The sequence below is a fragment of the Olea europaea genome, unplaced genomic scaffold (assembly GCF_002742605.1).
Source record: "Olea europaea var. sylvestris unplaced genomic scaffold, O_europaea_v1 scaffold23, whole genome shotgun sequence".
In the NCBI taxonomy this organism is placed as follows: domain Eukaryota; kingdom Viridiplantae; phylum Streptophyta; class Magnoliopsida; order Lamiales; family Oleaceae; genus Olea; species Olea europaea.
The window spans coordinates 1,083,578-1,107,961 of NW_019241087.1; the positions used below are offsets into that span (position 1 = coordinate 1,083,578).

The 24,384-nt window shown below is 36.5% G+C and overlaps 2 protein-coding genes across 2 annotated transcripts; both read right to left on the minus strand.

Moving 5' to 3' along the window:
- Positions 1 to 5,515: 5,515 nt before the first annotated feature.
- LOC111381405 lies at positions 5,516 to 7,822 on the minus strand. The gene is made up of 5 exons (XM_023005180.1): positions 7,445 to 7,822; positions 6,697 to 7,302; positions 6,362 to 6,588; positions 6,188 to 6,280; positions 5,516 to 6,146 (listed from the first exon to the last, which is right to left on the minus strand). Exons 1-5 carry the CDS (start codon positions 7,820 to 7,822, stop codon positions 5,516 to 5,518), a joined length of 1,935 nt encoding a protein of 644 aa, XP_022860948.1.
- A 1,051-nt stretch (positions 7,823 to 8,873) lies between these two features.
- On the minus strand, positions 8,874 to 9,734 carry LOC111381378. The gene has a single exon (XM_023005157.1). It carries the CDS (start codon positions 9,732 to 9,734, stop codon positions 8,874 to 8,876), a length of 861 nt encoding a protein of 286 aa, XP_022860925.1.
- Between the last annotated feature and the right edge of the window lie 14,650 nt (positions 9,735 to 24,384).

The following is a 24,384-nucleotide window of genomic DNA, read 5'->3' on the forward strand; positions in this document are numbered from 1 at the left end:
CTATCGAACTTATTCCCCTGCTCTCGAATGCATTAAACAAATCACCATACTTACAAAATTATGAGCACATAATTATGGAAGCCATTAATTGTATATAAATCATTTAAAATTCAAGAAACATATTTTGATGTTAAAATTGCATAACTAGAAATTAAAAAGTTACATCACAAGGTTCATCGATTTTCTAATACATGAAAACCTAGCCTAACATGGATAAAATAACAAAATACACAATAACTCTAAGAAACGACATCACCGCGATGAGAATTGGTGTGTAATCCCTTTGATCTTCACGTCTCTCTTCATGATTGTGGTGTAAAATCTCCTCCAATATGTGCTCTTTTCTCTCCCCAACCGTTCTTCCTTAAATATGACGGCTCTAGGGTTTTTATATACTTCCCACTACTTAATTCCATATGAGTTCAAAGCAAAAACGGAAATTAAAATCTCGCCCCTAAATATAGCCATGCAACCATATGGTTAAGTTGGGTCACCCATCTTATTCTCTGAATACCACCATGCAGTCACATGATGGTTCTAACCATGCGACCATATGGTTAGGGGATTCTTCCCATATATTGCATTTTGGACTTTGAACTTGAACTTCTTGCATTCCGATTTCTTTTCTCATTATTGTTTTCCCAATACTTCAAATCTTCCATTAATTAGTCCTTGAGTCTTCCACTTCTTCGCTTGTATCTCCAGTTCAACTTTTGGTTATTTACATTTTAGTCCCTGAATTTTTATTCTTTTCCATCTTAGTCCTTTTTCTTCATTTTCATCCTTCCATCCTTCCATGTTATCTCCAAATTAATACTTAGCTTGTTTGTTCCCCAATTTGCCTTTTGGTCCATCTTTTAGATATTTGCACTCTGGTCTCTAAACTTTTATTTTCTTTCGTTTTGGCCCTTTTGCATCTTTTGACTTGAATTCTGTCACATCCATTAATATGGTCCTACAAAAAAATTGCATAGAATTAAACCATATTCAATCAATTTCATCAACAATTAGTCATGTTTTGTGGACCGAATAAGCTTGTAAAAATGCACTTATCAGTAACGATCCAGTAAAAGTGATCGATTTGACGACCTATAGCCCAAACAAGTCAATTGAAATCAACTTAATGATCAATGGTGCTGACAAAGACAATAAGGCGGCTCTCATTTCTCAAATACTCGAGCATAGCCTAGGACAAGTGGACGAAATGACTACTGTGATGGGACAGCCAATAGGTTAGAGAAAGCTACTTGCACTTCATTCTGTGGTCATAGCTTTAATTGTAACACTATAAATACCATTTTCTTGTATCATTTTAGGGATAATGCAATTCCAAGTATCAAAATATATACAATTATTCTCTCTCTAACCTTGGCATCGTATGCTAAGCTTGTTTCTTCATATTTGAAATATATTTTTTCTCTAAGGTTGTGTTGTGTTTGATTAACCCTAGTTCTCGAACATTTTATTGGGTTGTAGTTCAAGGAATGATCTTCTTTACACGTGGCAATGTAGATGCGAGTGGGGCATAGATTTCTATTGGCTCATTTTTAGGGGGTCAACAAACTCTCATTGTTTGTGGAAAATGAAATTTTAATCATGAATATCCCATGGAAAAGGTTTACCTAAGAGTCGTGTGAACTATTCCTTTGAAGAAATGATTTGTTCTTGAAAAAGAGCAAGTGGACATCCCAAGAAGATAACACTAGCTTCAATGTCAGGTTGTTCAGAAAGAGAACATAATGGGATAAAGGATATTCTCATAAAATTTGTCTGAAGAGAAAAGTGAGCAAATGAGTTTTGAAAATGAAGACACAGTACCAAGAAGGACAAGGGAAAACCCTTAAGAAGAGGGAACTTTCCACATTGTCCCTACAACTTGCTATCGACCTCACCACCATCACAGACGATATGGGATGATGGTAGCTTTCTAGTTCACTGGAAAGATGGCAGTTATGGCTGTTAACATGAGGACTACCACTTAAAACAAAATTGCTATACAGGAGATACTTAGGCAAATGCCTAACCAAGAGAGTTAACCAATCCCTCCTTATGCACCTTATGCTATTACACACTTTTAGAAGGACCAGTCCCCCATTTTACACCTCAAAATGAGTATTATCACCAGTAGGAAAAAAAAGTCTAAAACCTAAGAGCGAACTACCAACAACATTCTAGGGAAGATGTTCTCCAATAAAGGGAAATAGGAATGGACATCTCTTCAAACCATGCCTTTGTACGACCTATCAAGGCCCCGTTCAATGAGAAATATAATTTTTCTCCAAAATATGAACCGAAAAATGCACCTTAGAGGTCATCAAGTGTCTTTGACAGGCTCAACCATGGTGGCCTAGAAATAGTCTGGCCTAGCCTCTTCCAGTGCCTAGGAATAGGCCTCAACAACCTAGTCCCTTCGTGAGGTAATATAAGAATGTATAAGGCCACATCTTGTATAGTTCTCTGCTTAGAAATAGGTGTCAGATAGTAGAGGAGTGGGTAAAAAATTAGGTAGGACTATCTCAACCACCTCCCAGGTGTCAAGCCAAAGAAGATTATGATTCAGATAAGTTGTACGATATGGACGGTGATGATGATAATCTACTTTTCTCTTAGAATTTGTGAAATGCCTTGATCCCAAATCATTTTCTACCACGAAGCTTGCCAAGTATGATGAAAGAGGCGACCTGGCCCACCTTGAAAGTTACAAGACCCAAATGAGCCAAAGAATCCCTTTTTCCTACAGTGAAATATAGAGCTTTCCATTTAACCTTGAGTGGGACAGCACAAGCCTAGTATTGTAGGTTGGAGTAGAATAGCATCAGACTTGCTGGACTTCAAAAGGGCTTTCCAGTACTTCGCAATCAACAAAAAGGGAAAAGGTCCTTTGCAATGCCTCATGGATATAAGGCAATAGCTAATGAAGCTGTTGAAGAGCATTTTCACCCATTTTATGGATAAAATGACCTATTGTGTAAATTTACCGATAATGAAGCACTGTCTACCTCAAGAGGAGGGCTTGATATGAAGTTCGAGTTCGCACCCCTTATTATGGGTCGGACCTCTTAGCTGATGATGACGACCATATGCCCATGAAATCGCTCGAGGAGTACGCCGACTGTACTCTCATCCAGGGCATAGTTGATAAGTATGAGAAGGAGGTCGACATGAATGAGGGAGTTCGGACTCTCGAGCTCCTTATACTGAAGGTATGTTTTTAATATGAATGCTCATGTAGCCCTGATTGGTTTCGTAATTTGTACTAACGTCGGGCTCTATACATGTTTTTGTAGACACTAAGCGTAGCTCGGGTCTTGGCCTCAAGGGGTTGAATTCTTTAGATCGCATAGCCGGGCTCGAAGTCAAGAGCGAGGTTGCGTTTAAGAGGGCCAAGGAGCTTGAAAAGGCCCTGGAGGCGGCCAAGGTGGACCTCAAGAAGGCGGAGGATGAGGTCGAGTTTGCAAGGGGCGAAGCAGAGGAAGTGAAGCTCGAGCTTATTCACTCTCGAAGCTCTTTTGAGGTGGAGCTTGCGAATGCTTGAGCTGAAGCCCGAGCTCAGGCCGTCGATGACTTCAAGAAGTCTGATGAGTTCAAGACTCTACTGGGTTAGTATGGGTCGGGCTCGTACTACTATGGGTTGTGGCTAGCTCGGTCATTCCTTAGGATAAAGTTCCTTGAGGATTTGAAGCCTATAGTAGAGGAGTTAAAGACTGTGAACAAGCTCGCTAAGGACCTCGAGCTATCCTCCTCTGAGGGTGATGGGGACGATGACAACGACGATGCTGGAACCCCCGACAATGGAGGGGGGAGTGACCACATCGTCCTAGACTAGACCCTTCCCCGACCCCGAGTCTAACATTTTTGTAATAATTTTTCTTTTTCTTATGTTGTCTGCCCGATCTGGGCTTATGTACTTATTTTGATTTTGATTATATGCAAGTTTATTGCCCGAACTGGGCCTCTATCTTTAAGAGGGAATTTTATCAGTTCATGCGTTTTATTATTCCTACGAGATCGTGTGTTGATCCTATACGTATTGTAATTTTGAATTCGAGTTTACATTATAGTTTAGAGTTCGGTTGTTAGTGAATGTCATGTCCAAATCTTTAAACTTATTGCTCGTGCGTGTGGACTATTTCGGGTGTCTTTTTTATCGTCGAACTATGAGCAGATTGATCCTTTAAACAATAATGGTCATGGGGCGTCAATTTTCGCGTTCAGTGGTGTATCGTTGGGAGAAACTAGATCGTGCACTAGTGTTGAATTCTTGTTCATATCGAGGGTTGACCCCAACATCTAACTTCGGTGGTGTATCATTGGGGGAACTAGTCCGTGCACTAGTGTTTATTTCTTGCCCATATCTAGGGTTGACCTCCACATCTAAGTTCAGTGGTGTATCGTTGGGGGCAACTATAATAATTGACCCGACGTCGATCTTAAAATTCATGCATCGTCAAGCATTCTGGGATCGTCAAGGTTAGGGATAACTCTACATGTACAATTGCATCATGACCCAACCTCGATCTGACGATTATTTCGTTTCACGTCATTCTGGGATCGATAAGGTCGGGCTTATATGCTCGACCTATAACAGCTTGAGGTCGTGTGTGGAATTGGTAAACGTATTAGCTGCATGCGCGGGGCACGGCCTTATGCTAATTTAGTAAAGGTATTAGCTGCATGCACGGAGCACAGCCTTATGCTAATTTAGTAAAGATATTAGCTGCATGCGCGGGGCACGGCCTTACGCCAATTCAGTAAAGGTATTAGCTGCATGCGCGGGGCACGGCCTTACGCCAATTCAGTAAAGGTATTCGCTGCATGCGCGGGGCACGGCCTTACGCCAATTTAGTAAAGGTATTCGCTGCATGCGCAGGGCACGGCCTTATACTAATTTAGTAAAGGTATTAGCTATATGCGCAGGGCACGACCTTACGCTAATTTAGTAAAGGTATTAGCTGCATGCGCGGGGCAAGGCCTTATGCCAATTTAGTAAAGGTATTAGCTGCATGCGCGAGGGACGGCCTTATGCTAGTTTAATAGGGGATCAATATCATAAAGAAAACTTCTTATGTGTTATTAAAAAGTCTCAAGGGTGTTTCATACCCGAGCTTATTTGAGCATGAGTTAACGGGGCATTAGAGCCCAAAAAGTAAAAATGAAAGTAAGAAAACATGAAGCTGGCATGCAAGCCCTAAAGGAAAATTATAGCTATAGCTAATCACTTGTAATATATTTTCAGATTGTTGGCGTTCCATGGCCTTGGGAGTGGATTCTCTGATGTATCTCTGAGGCAATAGGCTCCACCTTTAAGTTTTCTTACGACCTCGTAGGGTCCCTCCCATGTCGGCCCAAGTTTCCCTAGTTGGTGCCCAACGGCTTCTGCTTTCCTTAGGACAAGATCGCCAGCTCTAAATCTCCTGTTCTTGACCTTCTTGTTGAAGTGCTTTGTCGTTCTGTTTTGGTAACTTGCAGTCCTAAGGGAAGCTTGCTCCCTTACGTCTTCAAGTAAGTCGAGATGCTAGGTAGTTTGCATCTCCTTATTTGTCTCGAGCTTTCTTAGTGTGGGGAGGTTAACCTCGATTGGAATGATAGCCTCAAGTCCAAAAGCAAGCATGAATGGCGTTTCACCAGTTGCTGTCTTGTGTGAAGTCCTATATGCCCATAGTATCGAAGGCAGCATGTCAGGCCAGTCACCTTTGGTGTCCCCTATCCTTGTTCGGAGGTCCTGCAATATGATTCGGTTAGTTACTTCGGCTAACCCATTATTTTGTAGGTGTGAGACCGAGGTCACGCGATGATCAATCCCATTGCTAGCGTAGAAGTTCTTGAACTGGGGATTGTCGAATTGCCTTCCATTATCTGTGATGAGGACTTTTGGTATCCCAAATCTGCATATGATGGACTTCCATATAAATGATCTGAGCTTTGGCTCTGAAACTGTTGCTAGAGGTTTGGCTTCTACCCACTTTGTAAAATACTCCACTGCCACAGCTACAAATTTTAATTGTCCTCGGGCCAAGGGAAAAGGCCCAAGAATATCAACTCCCCATTGCTCGAAGGGAGCTGAGTAGTGAATAGATGTTAGTTCCTCAATAGGAGTATGTATGATGTTGCCAAACTTTGGCACTTGTCGCACTTCCGGACGTAATCTGTGGCATCTTTCTTCAAACTTGGCCAATAGTATCCATACCTTATCAACTTATGTGCAAGAGCTCGGGATCCTTGGTGATTTCCACAAATGCCTTCGTGAATTTCAGTCATTGCTTGAAGGGACTCGGAGGGTCTGAGACACCTTAGATAAGGGAGTGTAAGACTTCTGCGGAACAGAACTCCTTCGATTATGCAATATCTAGCAGCTCAATACCGAATGCTTCGGGCGAGCCGAGGGTCTGTAGGAATGTTGCCATTACTTATGTAATCAACTATTGGATCCATCCAGGAGGGCTCATGGTCAATGTCCATGATACTTGGCTTCTGGGCTATACTTGATTCTGCAACCATCTTGATGTGCATGGTTCTATCTAGCCCGTCAACACCCATGAAGACGAGTTTGGATAATGCATCAGCTTTGGCATTTTGGGCTATAGCTACCTTCAGAATTTCACAACTTACGAACTGCCTCTAGAGGTCATGTACTTTCAAACAATATAAGCTCATTTTTTCATCCTTTCTTTCGAAAGACCCCTCGATTTGCCCGACCACTAGCTGTGAGTCACTAAAAACTTTGACGTGCTCGCACTCAAGATTTTTCGCGAGTTCTAGAGCTATAATAACGGCTTCATACTCTGCTTCGTTATTGGTAGCCTGAAATTCAAATCTGAGAGCACATTGTATCTCCGTAATCTTGTTCGGACTTGTGATAATAGCGCCGGCCCCTGAGCCCGAGCTATTGGATGCTCTGTCAACAAAAATTTCCCATATTCCTGAGGTCGAGTTCGGGTTCCCGACTGGTGTTTCTGAGGATCTCAGAGTAAGCTCTGCTATGAAGTCGGCTAAAGCTTGGGCCTTGATTGCAGGTCGTGGCTTGAATTCTATGTCAAATTCGCCGAGTTCAATTGCCCATTTCAGCAGTCTTCCTGAGACATCCGGCTTCTGAAGTATATGTCTGAGAAGTTGGTTGGTGAGCACAACAATTGGATGTAACTGGAAGTATGGCCGTAATTTTCTGACAGCCATTACTAAAGTAAGGGCGAGCTGTTCCGCAAGTGTGTATCGTGTTTCTGCATCGAGGAGCACTTTACTTACATAGTAGATAGGTTGCTGAACTCTTCCCTTTTCCTTTACCAAGACACCGCTTACTGCGTTCTGAGAAACGGCCAAGTATAATAGCAGCGTGTCACCGGGTTCGGGTTTAGTAAGGACTAGAGGTGTTGATAATGTCTGTTTAAGCTCCTGAAAAGCTAAGTTGCATTCCTCGTTTCAGAGCTTGGATTTTGTCAGGATTTGCCTCTATTCCTCTATGCGTGATCATAAAACCCAAGAATTTTCCAGATGCCACCCCAAATGCACATTTTGTCGAGTTGAGCTTCATGTTGTATCTCCGTAACGTAGCAAACACTTCCTCTGGATCAGAAACATGGCTATTCAACTGTTTGCTCTTGACCACCATATCATCCACATACATTTCGACTGTTTTCCCAATTAGCTTGGTGAAGATCTTGTTCACTAACCTTTGATATGTTACTCCAGCATTCTTCAGACCAAAAGGCATGACCCTGTAGCAGTAGATGGCTGAATCTGCCATGAACGAGGTCTTCTCTTGATCTTCCTCTACCATGAGAATTTGGTGATAACCCGAGAAAGCATCCAAGAAGCTGTACAGCATATGACCTGACGTGCTATCTATGAGATTATAAATTCTAGGTAGGGGATAACTGTCTTTGGGGCATGCTTTATTCAGATCTGTGAAGTCAATGCAAACTCGCCACTTTCCACTAGCTTTCTTGACAAGAACCACATTGGCAAGCTATTCGGGATATTGTACCTCTCGAACAAACTGTGCATTAAGGAGTTTGGCAATCTCCTCTTTTATGACTTCTCGTCTTTCCATGCAAACTGCCTCTTCCTTTGCTTCATAGGTCTTGCTTCCGGGTTCACGTTAAGTTTATGTACTGCAACCTCTGGATCAATTCTAGGCATGTCCTCAACATTCCAAGCGAATACATCAATGGTCTGGGAGAGACAGCTTAGAAGTTCAGCCATAACCTCTGTATCTAACCCCTGACCAACTGTCACTTTTCTTCCAGACTCGATCTCGACCTCCTCCAATCCTTCTACCGGAGCCAGCCTTCCATAATTTTCGTGCTCGAGCTCGTGCTCTGTAACTTACATGACGTCATTTTTTATTTTTTGAACGCTAGTCACATAACACTGTCGAGCCACCGTTTGGTTGCCTCGGACTACCCGGATGCCATTAGGAGTAGGGAATTTCATAGCCAGGTGAAAAGTCGAGACAATAGCTTGAATTCTGTTGAGCATTGGTCTTCCTAATATGGCGTTGTAAGCCATTGGCGTACGGACGACTTCAAAGGTAGTGATTTGCGTCACCTGTTTACCTTCGGCTCCCAATGTTAAGGGTAACCTGACGATACCTTTCGGGGTGATGACCCCACCTCCAAACCCTTGGAGGGGTGTTTTCACTGGCTTTAGTTGTTCTGATGAGATCCCCATTTGAACAAAAGCTTCATGAGACAGTACGTTTGCTGCACTTCCATTATCTACCAGAATTCTCTTGACTTCAAAGTTGGCGATGATGGCCGATATGACAAGGGCATCATCATGGGGGAATGCTATGCCTTCCAAGTCATCCATTCCAAAACTGATGTCTCTGTACGACCAAGATCTGGTCTTGAGATGATTGGACGCTGCCTGGTATACTATTTTCGCCCACTGCTAGAGTCTCCTCCCGAGGCTGTTCCTCCGACAATGATATTGATAGTGCCTGCAGTTGGTTGCTTGTTTCCCCCATCCTCTGGGCCTTTCCCCCCATTCTGGTTATTCCTCGGGCGTTTGTCATTGTTAATGTAAGAGCTCAGAAATCCCCTTCTTATAAGAGCTTCAATTTCCCGCTTTAAGGCCAGACAGTCTTCTGCTGTATGGTCGTGATCTCTATGGAAATCACAGTATTTACTCTTGTCACAAGTATCGGGGGGAGACCGCAATCGGGGAGGCCATTTCAGTTCCCTAGAGTCCTTGATTTCCATCAGGATGATGGACCTCGAAGTGTTCAGATGGGTAAAAGCCGTTGAAGGTGGATCCTTTCTTGGTTTGACCCTACGTGTCTCTTGTCTTAAGCTGGACTCATGTGGCCTTTTCTGATCCAACCTCCCTAATGAGGTAACTTTCCTTTTTGGGGCCATGGTTTCTTCCATATTGATGTATTTCTCAGCCCGTGTGAACAGCTTGGTTACTGGCTTCGGCGGGGGTTTAGACAAGGACATTTTGAATGCTGCACACTTAATGGCGTAAGTCAGAGCTGAGACTGCAGCTGTGATATGTAGATCGGGGATCTGAAGCCTTTCTTTATTGAACCTGGTCATGAAACTGCGCAGTGTTTTGTTGGGTCCTTGACGCATCTGCATGAGCGATAAGGCTGTCTTTCTAATTCGTTTGCTGCTCGCAAAGAAAGCGGAGAACTTATCAGCCAAATCTGAGAAGAAGGTGATGGAGTTCGGTTCCAATGTGAAAAACCAATCTCTAGCCGCATTTGTGAGGGTTTGGGGGAATGCCTTGCACATTACCGCATCTGGTACAACCTATAAGTTCTTGATATCTGTGTATACATTGAGATGATTGATCGGGTCGGTTGTCCCGTCGTACTCCTTTATCCAAGGATACTTGAACCTATCGAGAAGAGGGTACGAGAGGACTTCTGGAGTGAATGGTGTATTGGGGGTGAACCCTGTTGCAGCCCGAGTATTTTGTTGCATACCCGCTGCTATCCCTTCTTGAATAATTCTTACAAGTTCGGCGGAGTCTATTGTAACGGACCTTGAACCTGATATAACTTGTGGTACCCCTGAGGTTCCAACCCCACCGTCATCATGGGCTGCATGATGAACTCGAGTCCGGGCATCTGCCATAAAGCTACCTTCAGGTGTTGGGGTGTGTGATGGATGCAAATTTCTCTGACTTAGCAGTTGGGTCATGCAACCACCTACTGGCGAAGTTCTTCAAAAGCTCCGGCAGAAACAATAACTTGAGGAGGTGCTGGCATCTCCGACAACTATTCTTGAGGGATATGGTGTTCCTCAGGAAGTGGAGGGTTATCCGGGACGGATGAGCTTGCTGGAGGAAGACCTGAACGTGTATTGACCATGGCTTTTGGTAGCGAAGTTCCCACAGACGGCGCCAATGATGCTACCAAAAAATATCACCTGAAGATCTCGAGCTTGATGACTAAGATGGAACATGAACTGCGCCTTCCAGTACCTGAAACAAAGGCAACGAGGTATGTGCTCGTCGCCCTTCTGATGCTTAAGTCAGATAGGGAATTTAATACTTGAGGCTATAAACTGAAGATAATAATGAAGAATGTACCTTAGGAATGAGCACAGGTTGTGTATTTATAGGTGTCAGCGGTGGAGTCCTAGAAGGACTTATTCTGTCACGATCCTTCTCCTCGTAGGAAAAGGAGTTGGTGTTTTACCTCAAGTATTCAAATCACTGTTTGAGTCAAAGAACGAGTCTAACAAGGTAGGGATTGTAATCAAGGTAGGATTAGTGCTTCCATAGGTCACATAGGTTGATGTGTCGACACATACCCCCAACCTAAAATGCTCGACCTTGTTTTGGTGTTTTTAGAGGATACATAGATCGGGGTTTTACAATGTGGTCGGGGTCAACTGGTCAAGTTCGAGACTTAACGAGATCTGAATCATCAGCTTGTTTCTTCATATTTGAAATATGTTTTTCTTTAAAGGTTGTGCTGTGTTCGATTAACCCTGGTGCTTGAACATTTTATGGCTTTTGTCTCAAAGAGCATCTTCTTTAGACGAGGCAACATGTAGATGCAAGTTGGGCTCAGGTTTTTGTTGGCTCGATTTTAGGGTTCAACTTTGAATTCATGAAAAACAACCCTGAGAACTATCCCCTCTATCTCTAGATGGCTCTATGGTGAACATGTCCAGATATAAATAAAATCCCTTCAAGATTCATAAGATTTATATGTGTAGATAAGTTTGCTAGCTGAGAAATGCGCTGAAACACATTCATTTACGTGTTTTAATATGTTATATGCTAAACCATAATAATATGTTTTATTGGAATTACTACATACAATTTGTGGACCTGTCAATAAAAAGTTTGCTTCCTACTTTTTCTTCACTCACATCAGTTCATTCTTTTGCTTCACATTCATCTTTCATTCTTTACAAGTTGAGCAACTGGAAGCCACCTCGACGCTAAACTATATTATTGGATAACCTTTTTTTTTTGGCACCTCGTATATAAATAATTTCTATGTAAGTATTTTACTGCAAAGACAACTTTGAAGAAAGCAGAAAATCTATCAGCCACAAAGATGAATATACAATCAGATGACTAACAAGAACAATCTGGAAATTCATCTCTTAAAAATTCTATAACACAAATTACAATATAGATCCCTATCCTTAGCTCTTTGATTTAGAATGCTTAACTAGCCAAATAATGACTTGGTCGAATTCTTTCACGAAAATATAAAGCAGCACACCTCTGTCAGTTATAGATTTCAAATCCATCTGATGAGTCAATCCCTTCTTTGATAGGGCTTCAGCCTTGTCAATTTTGTGTCCTAATACCACTGAGTGCTAGTTTACTTAGTAGATTGTGGAGTTCACGTTGGGAAATGCTAATGTTATCATGGTTGGCAGCATCAACAATGTAAACAATGACAGAAACTACACGATAGTATCATTCCCACATACTCCAGAATCTAGGTTGACCTCCAAGATCCCACAACTTTAATATGACATTCCCTTTAGTAATCTGGTGCATATTAAATCCTACCGCAGGGATCATATCTTCACATATCCACTAGTAGCAACGAAATTTACAAGTGAAGTTTTCTCGTCATTTTGAAGCCTTATCAATGATATCTCCGTCTACTGCTTGACGAAAAATACTTCTTAGCCAATTGAAAAATGCTACCCAGAAACCCGTTGCTTGATTAGTTGTGAAAACTCAAAAACTGCTTTTTCTTCAAAATCAAGTCTCTTTCACTTCTCGCAATCATTATCCTATGTACGCTTTGTCGGATATATGTATCTGTATGTGGATAATACAAAATTGAGAATGAAATTTGAATAAATAATTACCGTAGATGATAATTTAGGTCCCAATGATACGAGTAAATTAGACAATTTATATTATTGGAAAATGTTTTTGAGTCTGTGTTGTTGTGGGAAAATATCTTGTTTTGTTCTGCCAATACCCTATTGCAGATTAAATTTATCAAAAATTAGTTATCCTTTCAAAATTAGCAACAGTATCAGGAGTGTAATATGTACGGAATTCGCTTATACATGCACTGCGAAATTTAAAATAATTTCAATTTCCATCGAAAAATTTTCTTTGTGTTTAGATAGAAAATGTGATTAGTATTATATATCCAGTCAATTCTTCAAATGACAATCCTAGACCACAAATAATCACGATCTTCACATACCACAACTGTTCAATTATCGAGCCTCCGATGACACAAGGAAACGAGAATGAGAGATTATGATTTCTTTTTTCTTGTGCTAGCAAGATTATGAATGTATGTTACAAATTTTCAAACCCTAAAAGATTATTAATAAAAGTTTAAGTAGGCTTGATCCACCCATTAAACATATCGGCCCAATGGTTAATTAATATAATTAATTAAACTTGGTCCATAAATTAATTAATTTAAGAAACCTAATTAATTAATTCTATAATATCCAAAACTTATCGATTAATTAATTAGTAATATCATTCATTTGGTTCTCCTTTTCATGTATGACTCATTATGTTCTCAATCATGATACTTAACGACGTTAGCTATTATTTTGATATAATCAAAATATGATAAATTAAAACATCCCTTCAAATTTATCATTAATTCACCTATATTAATTAATTCACATATGTCATCCTAGATTGACACCGAACAATGTGTCAAGATAATACATGCGATGGAAAGTATCATGTCGTATGATAAAATCAAACTTGTTTATTTACCATGAAACTATAAGTCCTTCATCAATATGATCCGATCAACTACTATATATGGATATATGACAATCTTGATTATCCTACTTTTAAGTCGATGTTAGTTGAAAACTTTTTTGGATTTATGAATAGAACTTAACCAAGATTTTCATTATAAACTTAACTGAATAATATGTAGATCATAATTTATTATTATTTAAAAATGACAAATCCGTTATTATTTATTCACAATTTTGATATGATTTTTGACATACTCGAATGATGTCGTATTAATGACTCTCAGTAGAGTTGAATCTAACATCACCAAAGTATGACTGTCTTCTTATAAAGGCACTGTAATGACCTCAGGCTGAATCACCAATTCTACTACTAAACATTAGAGATTAACCACTGATGCTCTGATAGTTATCCATGTGAAATCTCTCTAGTAAGTCTCGGATGCCGGGTAGGATAGTGATTATCGTATTGGCTTGTTGTAGCAGATGATTCGCAAGAAAAAAACAACAGAAAACGCCCAAAAACCAGAGAAAATACTCTGAAATCAACTCAATATTATTAATAATGTAGAATGACCAAAATTAACCACAAGCTGGGTTAAATAGTTGCGAAATACAAAATTATGGGAAAATTACCAAAATTGGCAAAATCTCAAAAATATACCAAAATAAAATATTAAGTAAAAGAAGTAGGTTACCAAAAATTTGGCTCAATTCGAGTTTTTTAACATATGAAAAAAGAGAAACGAAATATTACCATAAATAGCAAAAAATAACTTAAAATTGAATTTTGGAAAGAAAAATAGTGGATTTTGGGCTCGAAATTGATGCGCACCGAGCATAGCTGGGTGACCACAACGTGCGCACCGAAGAGAACTTTTCGGATTGGGGTCATAATAGCAATTCCGATAACCGTAGCCAAAGTTATGGCTAAATTACCAAAGACGCGTCAAATTCCCCCAATTAAGGAAATAATTGTAATTCACTTTCCATCTTTGCACCGATCCACCATCTCATGGTATCTCAGCGCCATCATCACGCTATCTGACAAATTAGTATCACTCGACTCGGATCCTCGTGCATCAGTCTCTAAAGTTTTGTTCTTATAAGAAAACATTCAAATATCCATTAAAACATCATTTTATTTTAACTTGTGAGATCGGATGCTCATTTCATAAGTGAGAAACACCACTCTTACTGGTTTATCTATAATAACGATATCCTATCTCATTATTATTTACTACCATGAATAATTTAAGAATCAGTCACATATTTCCCACAACCACAACTTCTTGTAATTAACAAGTTATAAAGGACTTGAATCTTCAGATCCAATTATTTAATTTATTAGAATATTAATTGGATTAAACAACAACAATTTGCCATAAATAAAAATGTATCAATTATATATTAAAGTGTTTCGTCTAAAATCGATTGGACCTAGGGCATAACACAATTTTCGCTAGATCCCATCATTTTTGCATCAATGGATCTACAATATTATCACTTGTGAGACCTCATTCTTTCTTTACGTTATTTCTTTGTGTATTCTCTTTAATGAGATGATACCACCTTAACACATGTTTAAATCATTAATGAAACCTTGGTTATCACAATAAGAGGTATATGATCAACAATTTTAAATACTACACCAAGTTTATTAATGAACTTCTTGATCCATACCACAACTCTTTACTACTTCGAAAGCAATAATGTATTAGGTTTCTCTTATTGAATCAGTAGTTGTTCCCTGTTTGGAATTTTTCCAACTAACTGGTTTATTATTAAGAGTAATACATATCCAGATTGAAATTCGTTCTCATCCTAGTCTGACTAGAGGTTAGCATCAATGTATCTATGAACTCTTCGTTTATCTTTTCTATATAAGACTTTATCTATATAGATTGTGACAAGTCAAGAAATTTTTTGACCTATCTCTAGAGATTAAGTTGCTTCTCCCATATCTTTCATGGAAAAATTTTTGAACAATCATAATTTTACTGATTGAAACATAGGGACATCATCTCTTATTAATAATCTGTATCTATATATAGGCCCCGTTTGGTAGCCATTTTTTTCAAAATGCATTTTTCTCTCTCTTCTTTTTAACCACACATTCTTTATTAAAATAACATTACACGTAAATCAAAAACTTTTCCTTATTTTTCAACGACACATTTCACATCAATTTACTATTTTAAAATGCATTTTTACATAAAAATGCCTATAAACATCCCCATAATATCAAGAATATGATAATGCTTACACTGTCTTCTTATAAACAAACAAGTCATTTTCATTTTTAATAAAATCAAACATTTTGATTATCTCATCAAATCGAAGTATTCATCTCCTAGAGACTTGACTTAATCCATATATAGATTTATCAAGCCTCCATACCTTGTTGGTATCTTTAGATTCAAAACCTTTAGGTTTTATCATGTATACTTCATCTTGAAAGTTCCTATAAAGGAATATAGTTTTAACATCCACTTGCCAAATCTCATAGTATTGGTATGTAGTTATTGAAAGCAAAATTCAAATGGACTGAAGCATGACTACAGAGGAAAATGTTTCATCTAAGTTAACTTCTTGTCTTTTTTTATAAACTTTTGCTACTTGGCTTACTTTATATGTATAAATGATTCCATCCATGTCGACCTTTTCATGTAATCCCAGTTACAGCCTATGGTTCTTATCCTATTAAGTAGGTCGACTAAGGTCCATACCTTTTTTAGATAAATCAAGTTCATATCGGATATCATGGCTTTCTACCATCTCTCTACATCAATAGTTAATTTGCTTATACGTAATTAGTAGGTTCATAATCTTTGATTAGTAATATCTGATTAGTAATCATGATTTTGTACCATTTGGAAAGTCACTAGATGATGGGATCCAAAGAAGGTGGGTAGCTATCAAGAGTTTGATGTATTCTAAGGGGAGGCTAAGGGCAATTTGGAGATCAAGTAAAGTCAATGAAGCCATGCAATCTTGTATTCAAGTTATTGAGTCCAAAACGGTAAAGTTAACAAGTTTAAGACCAAGTTTCATGTTGGGCATAGAAGCGAAAACAAGTTGGAATGCATTCGAATCAAGAAATCACACTTGGATACAAGACGGACTACTATACGACCACATAGCACAAACCTGGGTTTGGTTGTATGTACACATATAGAATGGTCAATGTGACTGCTTTCCATGAACCTTTGCGTCCGTGTAGTACAATACTGGGATGTGAATTTTTCAAATTTTGCCGAAACCTCTATTTTAGTTAAAACCTTTTTTATGGTATCTTTTTTATATCTTTTAGGTGTAATTCCATATTTAATTAGTTTTATGAGTTCCCTATAAATATGACTCATTTCTTAATTATAAAAGACACAATTTGAGATATATTATTATTGCGAGGCATATTGTTTTCAACTCGTTATTCATTGAGTTAATTTTGAACTTAATTTCTTGTGGCGTTCAACAATTTAAGTAAGGTTTATAAGTTTTGTGATCACGGGGTAAAAACAATGTTTGCGATTTCGTGGTTCTTTGGTTCAATAATTTATTAGGTCGAGCTTCCAAACATTGATTCTTGACTTTCTTGGGTTTGTCTGTCGTGGGTTTCATAGCTTTATTTGTTACGTGAGTTCATGTCAGTTGATATCAAAGCTCGAGTTCCAAAAATCAAGGTTATGTTCTCTACTTTTTTGTTTAAGTTTTTATATTGGTTCTTCATGTTCTTTATCTTTTGAGTCATTCAATCCAATTAAAGTTCCAAACAAATTCAAAAGTTGTATGTACGCTATCTTTGTTGAATTCTCATGCGTTTAGTAAAAGAAATAAAAAAAATTGTAGAAAAATATAGTAATTACCAAAAACGTCTAAATTCAAAAGTTTCCAATTCAAATTAAGGAAACACCTTCTTGAATTTATCCTTAGTGCTCCATTCGAGTGTGAATTCCTACTTTCTCGAGTTATTCTATAGTCATTTTTCCTTACTCAAGGCTTTGTTTGATTTCCATTAAGATTAAATTTTGATTCAGATCGAACTAGTTCTTTGAAATGCTTACAAGGAAGTTTTGAGTGGAAAAGACAAAGTGGTGATACTAATAAAGGGAAAAGCTAGATTGAGAGATACACGAGTATACATGCGCAGGGCAAATATTATTCTAGATTTAGGATGTCGGACATAGATGATTCAACTTCAAAAAGGAAGAATAGTCTATTCATTATGACGGAGGGTATGATATGGTGATTTGAACGGTTATTTGGGAACATGGAAAACTGGATGGATAGGTAAGAGGCGTGGATGGAGAGGCAAGATATATTGCTTGTTAATTTATGTAGGAAACAACGTAGAGAAGTCTTTAACGCAATGAGGCATGGTAGGTGGGAGTCTAGAGCAGAAATTGGTGGTAAAAATAAAATAGGTAGTGAAATTTATGATGATGCATTAGTGGAGGCTTGTATAGGAGGGATGAAAAATAGATGAGATAGGCATGATAGAAGGACTAGAGATTACGTTGGAGATGGAATTGATAGAAATATGGGCAATATTAAATGACAATTCAGTTATTTAAAGGAATGAGTATTCCGAAGGTATATTTAGACTAGGAAAAAAAGGTAAAGCTTAAATTTGATTGCCATAACTACTTGTAGGAGAAAAAAAGGTAAAACTTGCTATCATTGAGTTTATTGGTTATGCTATTATTTAATTGGATCAAATAGCAACATTAGGAAGAGAGGCTAAGGTCAAGTTCGAGATCAAATAGAGTCAATGAAGCCATGCAACCACGTGTTTAAGCTACGGAGTCTAAAAGGGTGAAGTTAACAAGTATAAGACCATGTTTCATGTTGGGCATGGAAGCGGAAACAAGTTGGAATGCATTTGAATCAAGAATTCAAACTTGGAGGCAATAAGGACTACTATGCAACCACGTAGGGTATGACTGCATGTACTCATACAAAAATCCCCAGTTGAAGATTAATGAATGGCCTATGCAACCACATGCCATGAACCTGTAAGGCTGCATAATACAATACTGGGACCGAATTTTCTAACTTTTTCCTAGACTTCTACTTTTGTTGTCATTTTTACATCTTCTAGGAGTAATTCCATTTTTAATTAAGGTTTAATTTATGAGTTTCCTATCAATAGGATTCATTATCTTCATTGTAAAAGGCACACTTTGAAAGATATTATTGCGAGGCACATTAATTTCAACTCGTTCTTCATTGAATTAATGTTGAACTTATCAACCATTCGTAAATTTTGCGATCATGTGGTCAAGATATTGTTGGTGATTATCTTGGTTCTTTGTTTGAATAATTTATTGGGTGAAGCTTCCAAACATTGATTCTTGGCTTTCTTGGGTTTGATCTAATCTTCGTGGGTTTTGTAGCTTCATTTGCTACGTGGGTTCGTATCACTAGACTTAAGCTGAGCTGGAGTGTCCTCGGTAATCGTCACTTTTTGATTAAGATTTTTTAATAGGCGTCAGATTATTTCTTCTAGTTGGTCAATTATATTGGTAGATTTTTGAATCTCTTCAAGTTCTAATTTGATCTCATCGTCTCTCCTAGATGAACTCTTTCAATAGGAAGATGGCATGACTTGAGATGAAGACATTCTTCTTAATTAGATTATAGAATTTATATCAAATTGTATTTTTTTATGTATCCCATAAATAGCATTTACTTGATTTAGACTTTAGCTTATACAATCCAGTGCGCTTCATATACACATTGCATTCCCAAACATTTATATGAGACAAGTTGGGTTTCTTGATTTTTCATAAATCGCATAGAGTTTTGTCGACCGATTTAGATGGGACACAAATTAGTATGTAGAGCACAATAATTATTGCATTACCCCAAAGTGATTTTGGAAGGTTTACGTGGATTGATCGCACCATATGTTATAGTGGAGTCTACTGTAAGAGAACAACATTCTCCTTTGGATAATCCAAAGATTCACTTTTAAGATATTGTCCACTTTGATCAGATCTTACTATAAAAATACATTTACCTAATTGTTTATCTACTTCTAACTTGAATTTCTTGAACATTTCAAGAGGTTCATGCTTGAATTTTACAAAGTATACATAATCGTATCTTGAATCGTCATCAATCAATGTGATGAAGTAAGAGAAACATCCTCTAGTAATAATTGACACAAATCCACATATCTTAGTATGTATTAAGCTCAGTAATTATGTAGTTCTTTCTCCTTTTCAAGTAAAAGGGAATTAGGTCATTTTGCATGGTATGCATAATTCACGTTTGTCAAATAATTCAAAATTAGTTGATCCTAAATTCTCATCTCTATGTAATTTGATTTTACATTTTTCATTTATGTAACCACGTCTGCAATGCCAATATAAATATTATTTATGTTTACTATTATGCTTTTTAATTTCTACATTTATTATATAAAATTCTTAGTATCTAGAGTATAAATGTATTTTATAATTTACCACAATCATGAAAGATCTTATCAAGATAGAAGGAACAACAACTGTCCTAGTAAATTCTAAAACCTAGGTAAATTAAAAATTCGTTTTAATTATTTAGTTTTAAAAAAAGGGATAGCAGATAGTGAAAATATCCCATAACCATTTTTTCTAACAGTTCTGATGTTTACGCGTAAGATGTGGTGCATTTTAATGTTTTAATTATTTCGAAAATTAACTAACATAGTAAAATATGAACACATGATAAACCCTAAAGGAAAACAAAAGGGCCCCATTTCACAGGTAAAACAATCTACTAAATCAAACAATAAAAAACATAATAGTCTCATTTCCATAATTTTGCAAAATTAACAAATAAAATCATAAGAAATCTAAAAACAACTTCTTATTTTATTCTTCGTTTGACTTGTTATAGAAGTGAAATCAAACTCCTCGGTATTATCTTTATTGCCATTACATTGTTGCACTTGGTCGCAACCATCACTTGAATTAAGAATCACTATTCTAACTCATGCCAGGCAGCTTGATCATTGAACATTAATGCTCTTGTTTGTTTTTTTCAAATATGATTAAAGAAGAATGGTTAGCTTTGAAATTTGTCAATGAAGCATATCATCTCTATCTGTTCTTTAAAGATAGCAGGTATTCAATTTTGTTGTACACAAACAGTAGAGAAATTTTCCAAAATTACTTTCTTCTCTTTATTAATTACCTTATTTATAGATAATGTAATTACCAAAAGATAAAATTACTCCTTACATAAAACTCTACAAAACCATGATAACAATATTATAATTAAAGTTAAATCTTATCATTAAACTTATGCAATTATCATGAAAGGTATCCTAGATTGTAAGAAATCCAATCTTATAATGAAAGATATGCCAAAAAATATCAAAGAATATTAGAAGTTCAAATTTATCTTGAAAGATATGTCAAAAGATATCCTAAATTTGTTAGAATCTTAATATAAGAAAAAATATTTCTAATTTAACAATTCCTTACACTTTCCTTCTAAACAAATTTAAAAATATCTAGGAAGGCATCAAATTTATTTTGCACAAGTTGTATACATATAACAAGAAATTAGATCATGTATGTTCATGAAATAATTCTTTCGATTTAAAATTACCGCAAGTGTACGGTTCGTAACAAGTAATAAAGTGGATTTTAAAAGTCCGAATATCGTCCCTCAGAGATTGAGTAGTTCAATTCTATATGATCTAGCCTTAACCGAATCTAATTGAGTGGAAATATGGTCTAAATGCAAAAAGCCCTAATTTCAATTAAAAACCCTAATTTTAACTAAAAACCCTAATTTCAATTGAAAACCCTAATTTCAACTAAACACCCTAATTTCAATTGAAAACCCTAATTTCAACTACAAACCCTAATTTCTCAATTAGAAACCCTAATTTCGAAATTTCTCTAATTAAACAACTTAAACACTCAAGTAAATGAAATTAAGCAAGTTTAAAAGCTAATTTATTAAAATGAATCAAACTAAAGTCACTAGGATCACGAATCCCCAATTGAATTTATAAAAACTCTAATTTCGTAAAATTAATAATTCGATGAAAATTTGCCAATTCAATGTTCCTAATTCTATCCAATATACTCTCTTGATATATATTATACCTATTCTTGCACACCACCAACCTATATCTCTATGGATGATGTAAACATACAAGAATGCATGTAATTTTGTGAACAATTTAAGAATTGCATAAAGTATAGGGGCATATCTCTATCCCCTATCGGACCCTATGTTAATTTACACCTTATCGAGCCTATTCCACTTCTCTCGAATGTAAGAAATAAGTCATCAACACTCACATAATCATTGGCCACTAATTGCGGAAGAAAATTAATGCATGTAAATCAATCAAATTATCCAAACGAGTATTTATATTAAATGGGTTAGGTCTTATCTGTGACCTTTTTTTATTTCTGTGATATGACATAAATTCTTATGACCTAAATCATCGATATGGTCTTAACATTCAGCTATTTGAACACAACTAATTTTTGACCTGCAATAATCGTGATTGACAATGATATTTGTGACTTTGATTTTGCCTGTGACTTACATGAAATAATGAACACATCGATGGAAAAAATAACATATAAAATGACTATGACCAGCAAGAGTTTATATGTGACCTGAAAAAGAAAATGTGATATTTATGACTTCATGCTGTAAAATTTTGTAAAGGTAGTTTTATATGCCTTAATTCAGTAATTGTGACCTGCGGTAGTTGTGACTTGCATTTGTATCTGTGACTAGGTTTTTTGTGGAAATTCGTAGAAATGGGATAGACTCTTATCGATGACCTCAATTCATCAATGTGACCTCAACGTTCATCTATTTGATAGTGTTTTGTATATCATGTAATTGTACATGTTTATTCGTATAAATAATATTCATTCGAAATGTGAAATGATATTTTGATCTATAAATGAATATATTTTAGGGTACATACATGAATTGATCTGTGATCTATTAGCAATACTATTTTGTGATGACTATGTGACTTCATTTTTAAGGAGTCGTGACTAGTGGTGGGCGTGGGTTGGGTTGGGTCGATTTTTGTCCCAATCCAAACCCAACCTAACCCAAGTAAATGTTGAAACTCAACCCAACGCAACCCAATCAAGGGTCGGTCGAGTTGGGTTGGGTTGGGCAAATTGTAATTTATTACCATATAATCAAACAAAAAGAAGAGCGAACAATAAAATAAAAAATGTAAAATGCATAGAACATTTCATTTAGGCTTTGGCAATACTAAGTATCAGGTGAAAAGAACACAAAAGGCGGGAAACTTGAAAAATTGAGAAGCAAACATTAAATTAGAAAAAACAAAAAAGGAAGGTTTATTTTCATTCAGTCAAAATCACCTGATATTCTTTGAGTGGTCGCGTGCATGTTGCCTTGCATCGCTCTTCAAGTTCCTGCTTCGGATCTATAGGCTTAGCGTCAGACTTAGATTAACAAACACAAGTTTGCACAACAGACAATGATACTTATTAAATTGATGCCAAACCAAAAAGTAAAACAGATGGTTCTGTTGGTAGCCAAATTTTTTTTTTATTATTTTTTTTTGAATTTAACTTCTTAATTATTATTTATCTCAAATCTTGAATAGTTTTAGGCAATAACAAGCAAATTATGCTTCACAAGCTTATTTGAAATGTGAGAAATCGATTTATTCAGAAGTAAGATCAAGCCTCTATATAGAAGCTTAACATTTATTTTTTCTTCAACATTTATGTCCACAGTTCATATAACCATTCTATAAGATACTTTTGTAAACCAGTACAAGACTTAATTATCCTAAGAGATAGAGATTACGGGAAGACCTAATCGAAGTCTGGAGTTATACATTGTGATTTGAGAAATTCGATATAAAAATTTGTCTATTAAAAATTGGGCCGATTTGGTCGGTTTAATGAGTTAACCCACAACCCGACCCACCTACACAATCAAAAAACCGAACCCACTTAAAAACAACAAAAAAATCGACCCAACCCGATCGGGTTGGGCTATTTGAGCGGGTTCGATCGGGTTTTGCCCACCTCTAGCCGTGACTTGTCAATTATAATGTGACTTTTTTTATCTGTATCTCTTTCTTTAAATACCTCTATAAAGTGATCTATCACTTATTTTTTATGAACTATGACTGTAAACAATGTAATGTGACTCCAAATATGAAAGTTGACTTAAATAAACAATTTGTGACCTGTATAAAATTATTAAATAAAATTATCTTGGATCTGTAAATGAATTTCTTTCACAAGCTATGGTATTTGTGACCATAATATATGACTTCAACAGCTATGCCAATAACCTATGACTGCAAAATTCATGGCAATATTATTTACCAATAATCTGTGATATATTGGCAATAATATCATGTGTCTAACTTGGAATGTGACTTATTTTGAAAGAGATGTGTCCTATCACTTGTAATATGACTTAATTTTGATCTGTACATGAATTTTTATACAGTACAGAGTTTTCATCAATTGTTATGTGACATGTGATAAAATATGTGACATCAACATATGTGCTAATAATATGTGACTTCAAAAATCTATGTCAATAATCTTTAGCAATAATCTATTCCTTCTAAGTAGAAATCCAAAATAAATGATTAAATGAATATACAAAGCTTATGAATGCTAGATTTAACATCCATATTTACATGAATCATGAAATCAAACGTCACAGAACTTGATAAAACTTGAAATGTTTTGTTTTGTTTTGATTACAAAATAGACAAATAAAAATCTCCTTTTGTTCATCACTAAACTGTGACGTAAAATTGGACAACACAATTTTTGTTGCATTTGTTGTGGTTTTGCTTGAAAACCTTAATTCTTTTGGTATAACGTACTCTCATTTCTGGAATACATGACAAAAGTAACAAACATAAGTATTTGATTCTTGTATATACATCTATGTCACAAACATACTCATAATACTGTACCAAACATAGCACACTAACAAAGAACAAATCACATACTCTATAATAGGTCACAAAGAAATAAGGTCACACCCTCTGTACTAGTCACAGGCACCATATGTCACAAAAACTAGTTAAATTCTTTCTATTTACAAAATTGTTCACTCTTATAAACTTAATTATAACATACGGTTTGTTACAAAAGAAAACAAAATGGTCTTCATAGTTGGTCACAAAAGATAACAAAATGGTCACTAAGATTAAATAATTCCAAAGCCCACATAA

Coding starts and splice junctions, on each gene's coding strand:
- LOC111381378 (XM_023005157.1), bottom strand. CDS start 9,734: ATGTGCAAGGCATTCCCCCAAACCCTCACAAATGCGGCTAGAGATTGG.
- LOC111381405 (XM_023005180.1), bottom strand. CDS start 7,822: ATGCTGTACAGCTTCTTGGATGCTTTCTCGGGTTATCACCAAATTCTC. Junction 6,589..6,696: donor TTAGTGACTCACAGCTAGTG/GTCGGGCAAATC, acceptor GAAATTCTGAAG/GTAGCTATAGCCCAAAATGC. Junction 6,281..6,361: donor CGGCTCGCCCGAAGCATTCG/GTATTGAGCTGC, acceptor AAGGTGTCTCAG/ACCCTCCGAGTCCCTTCAAG.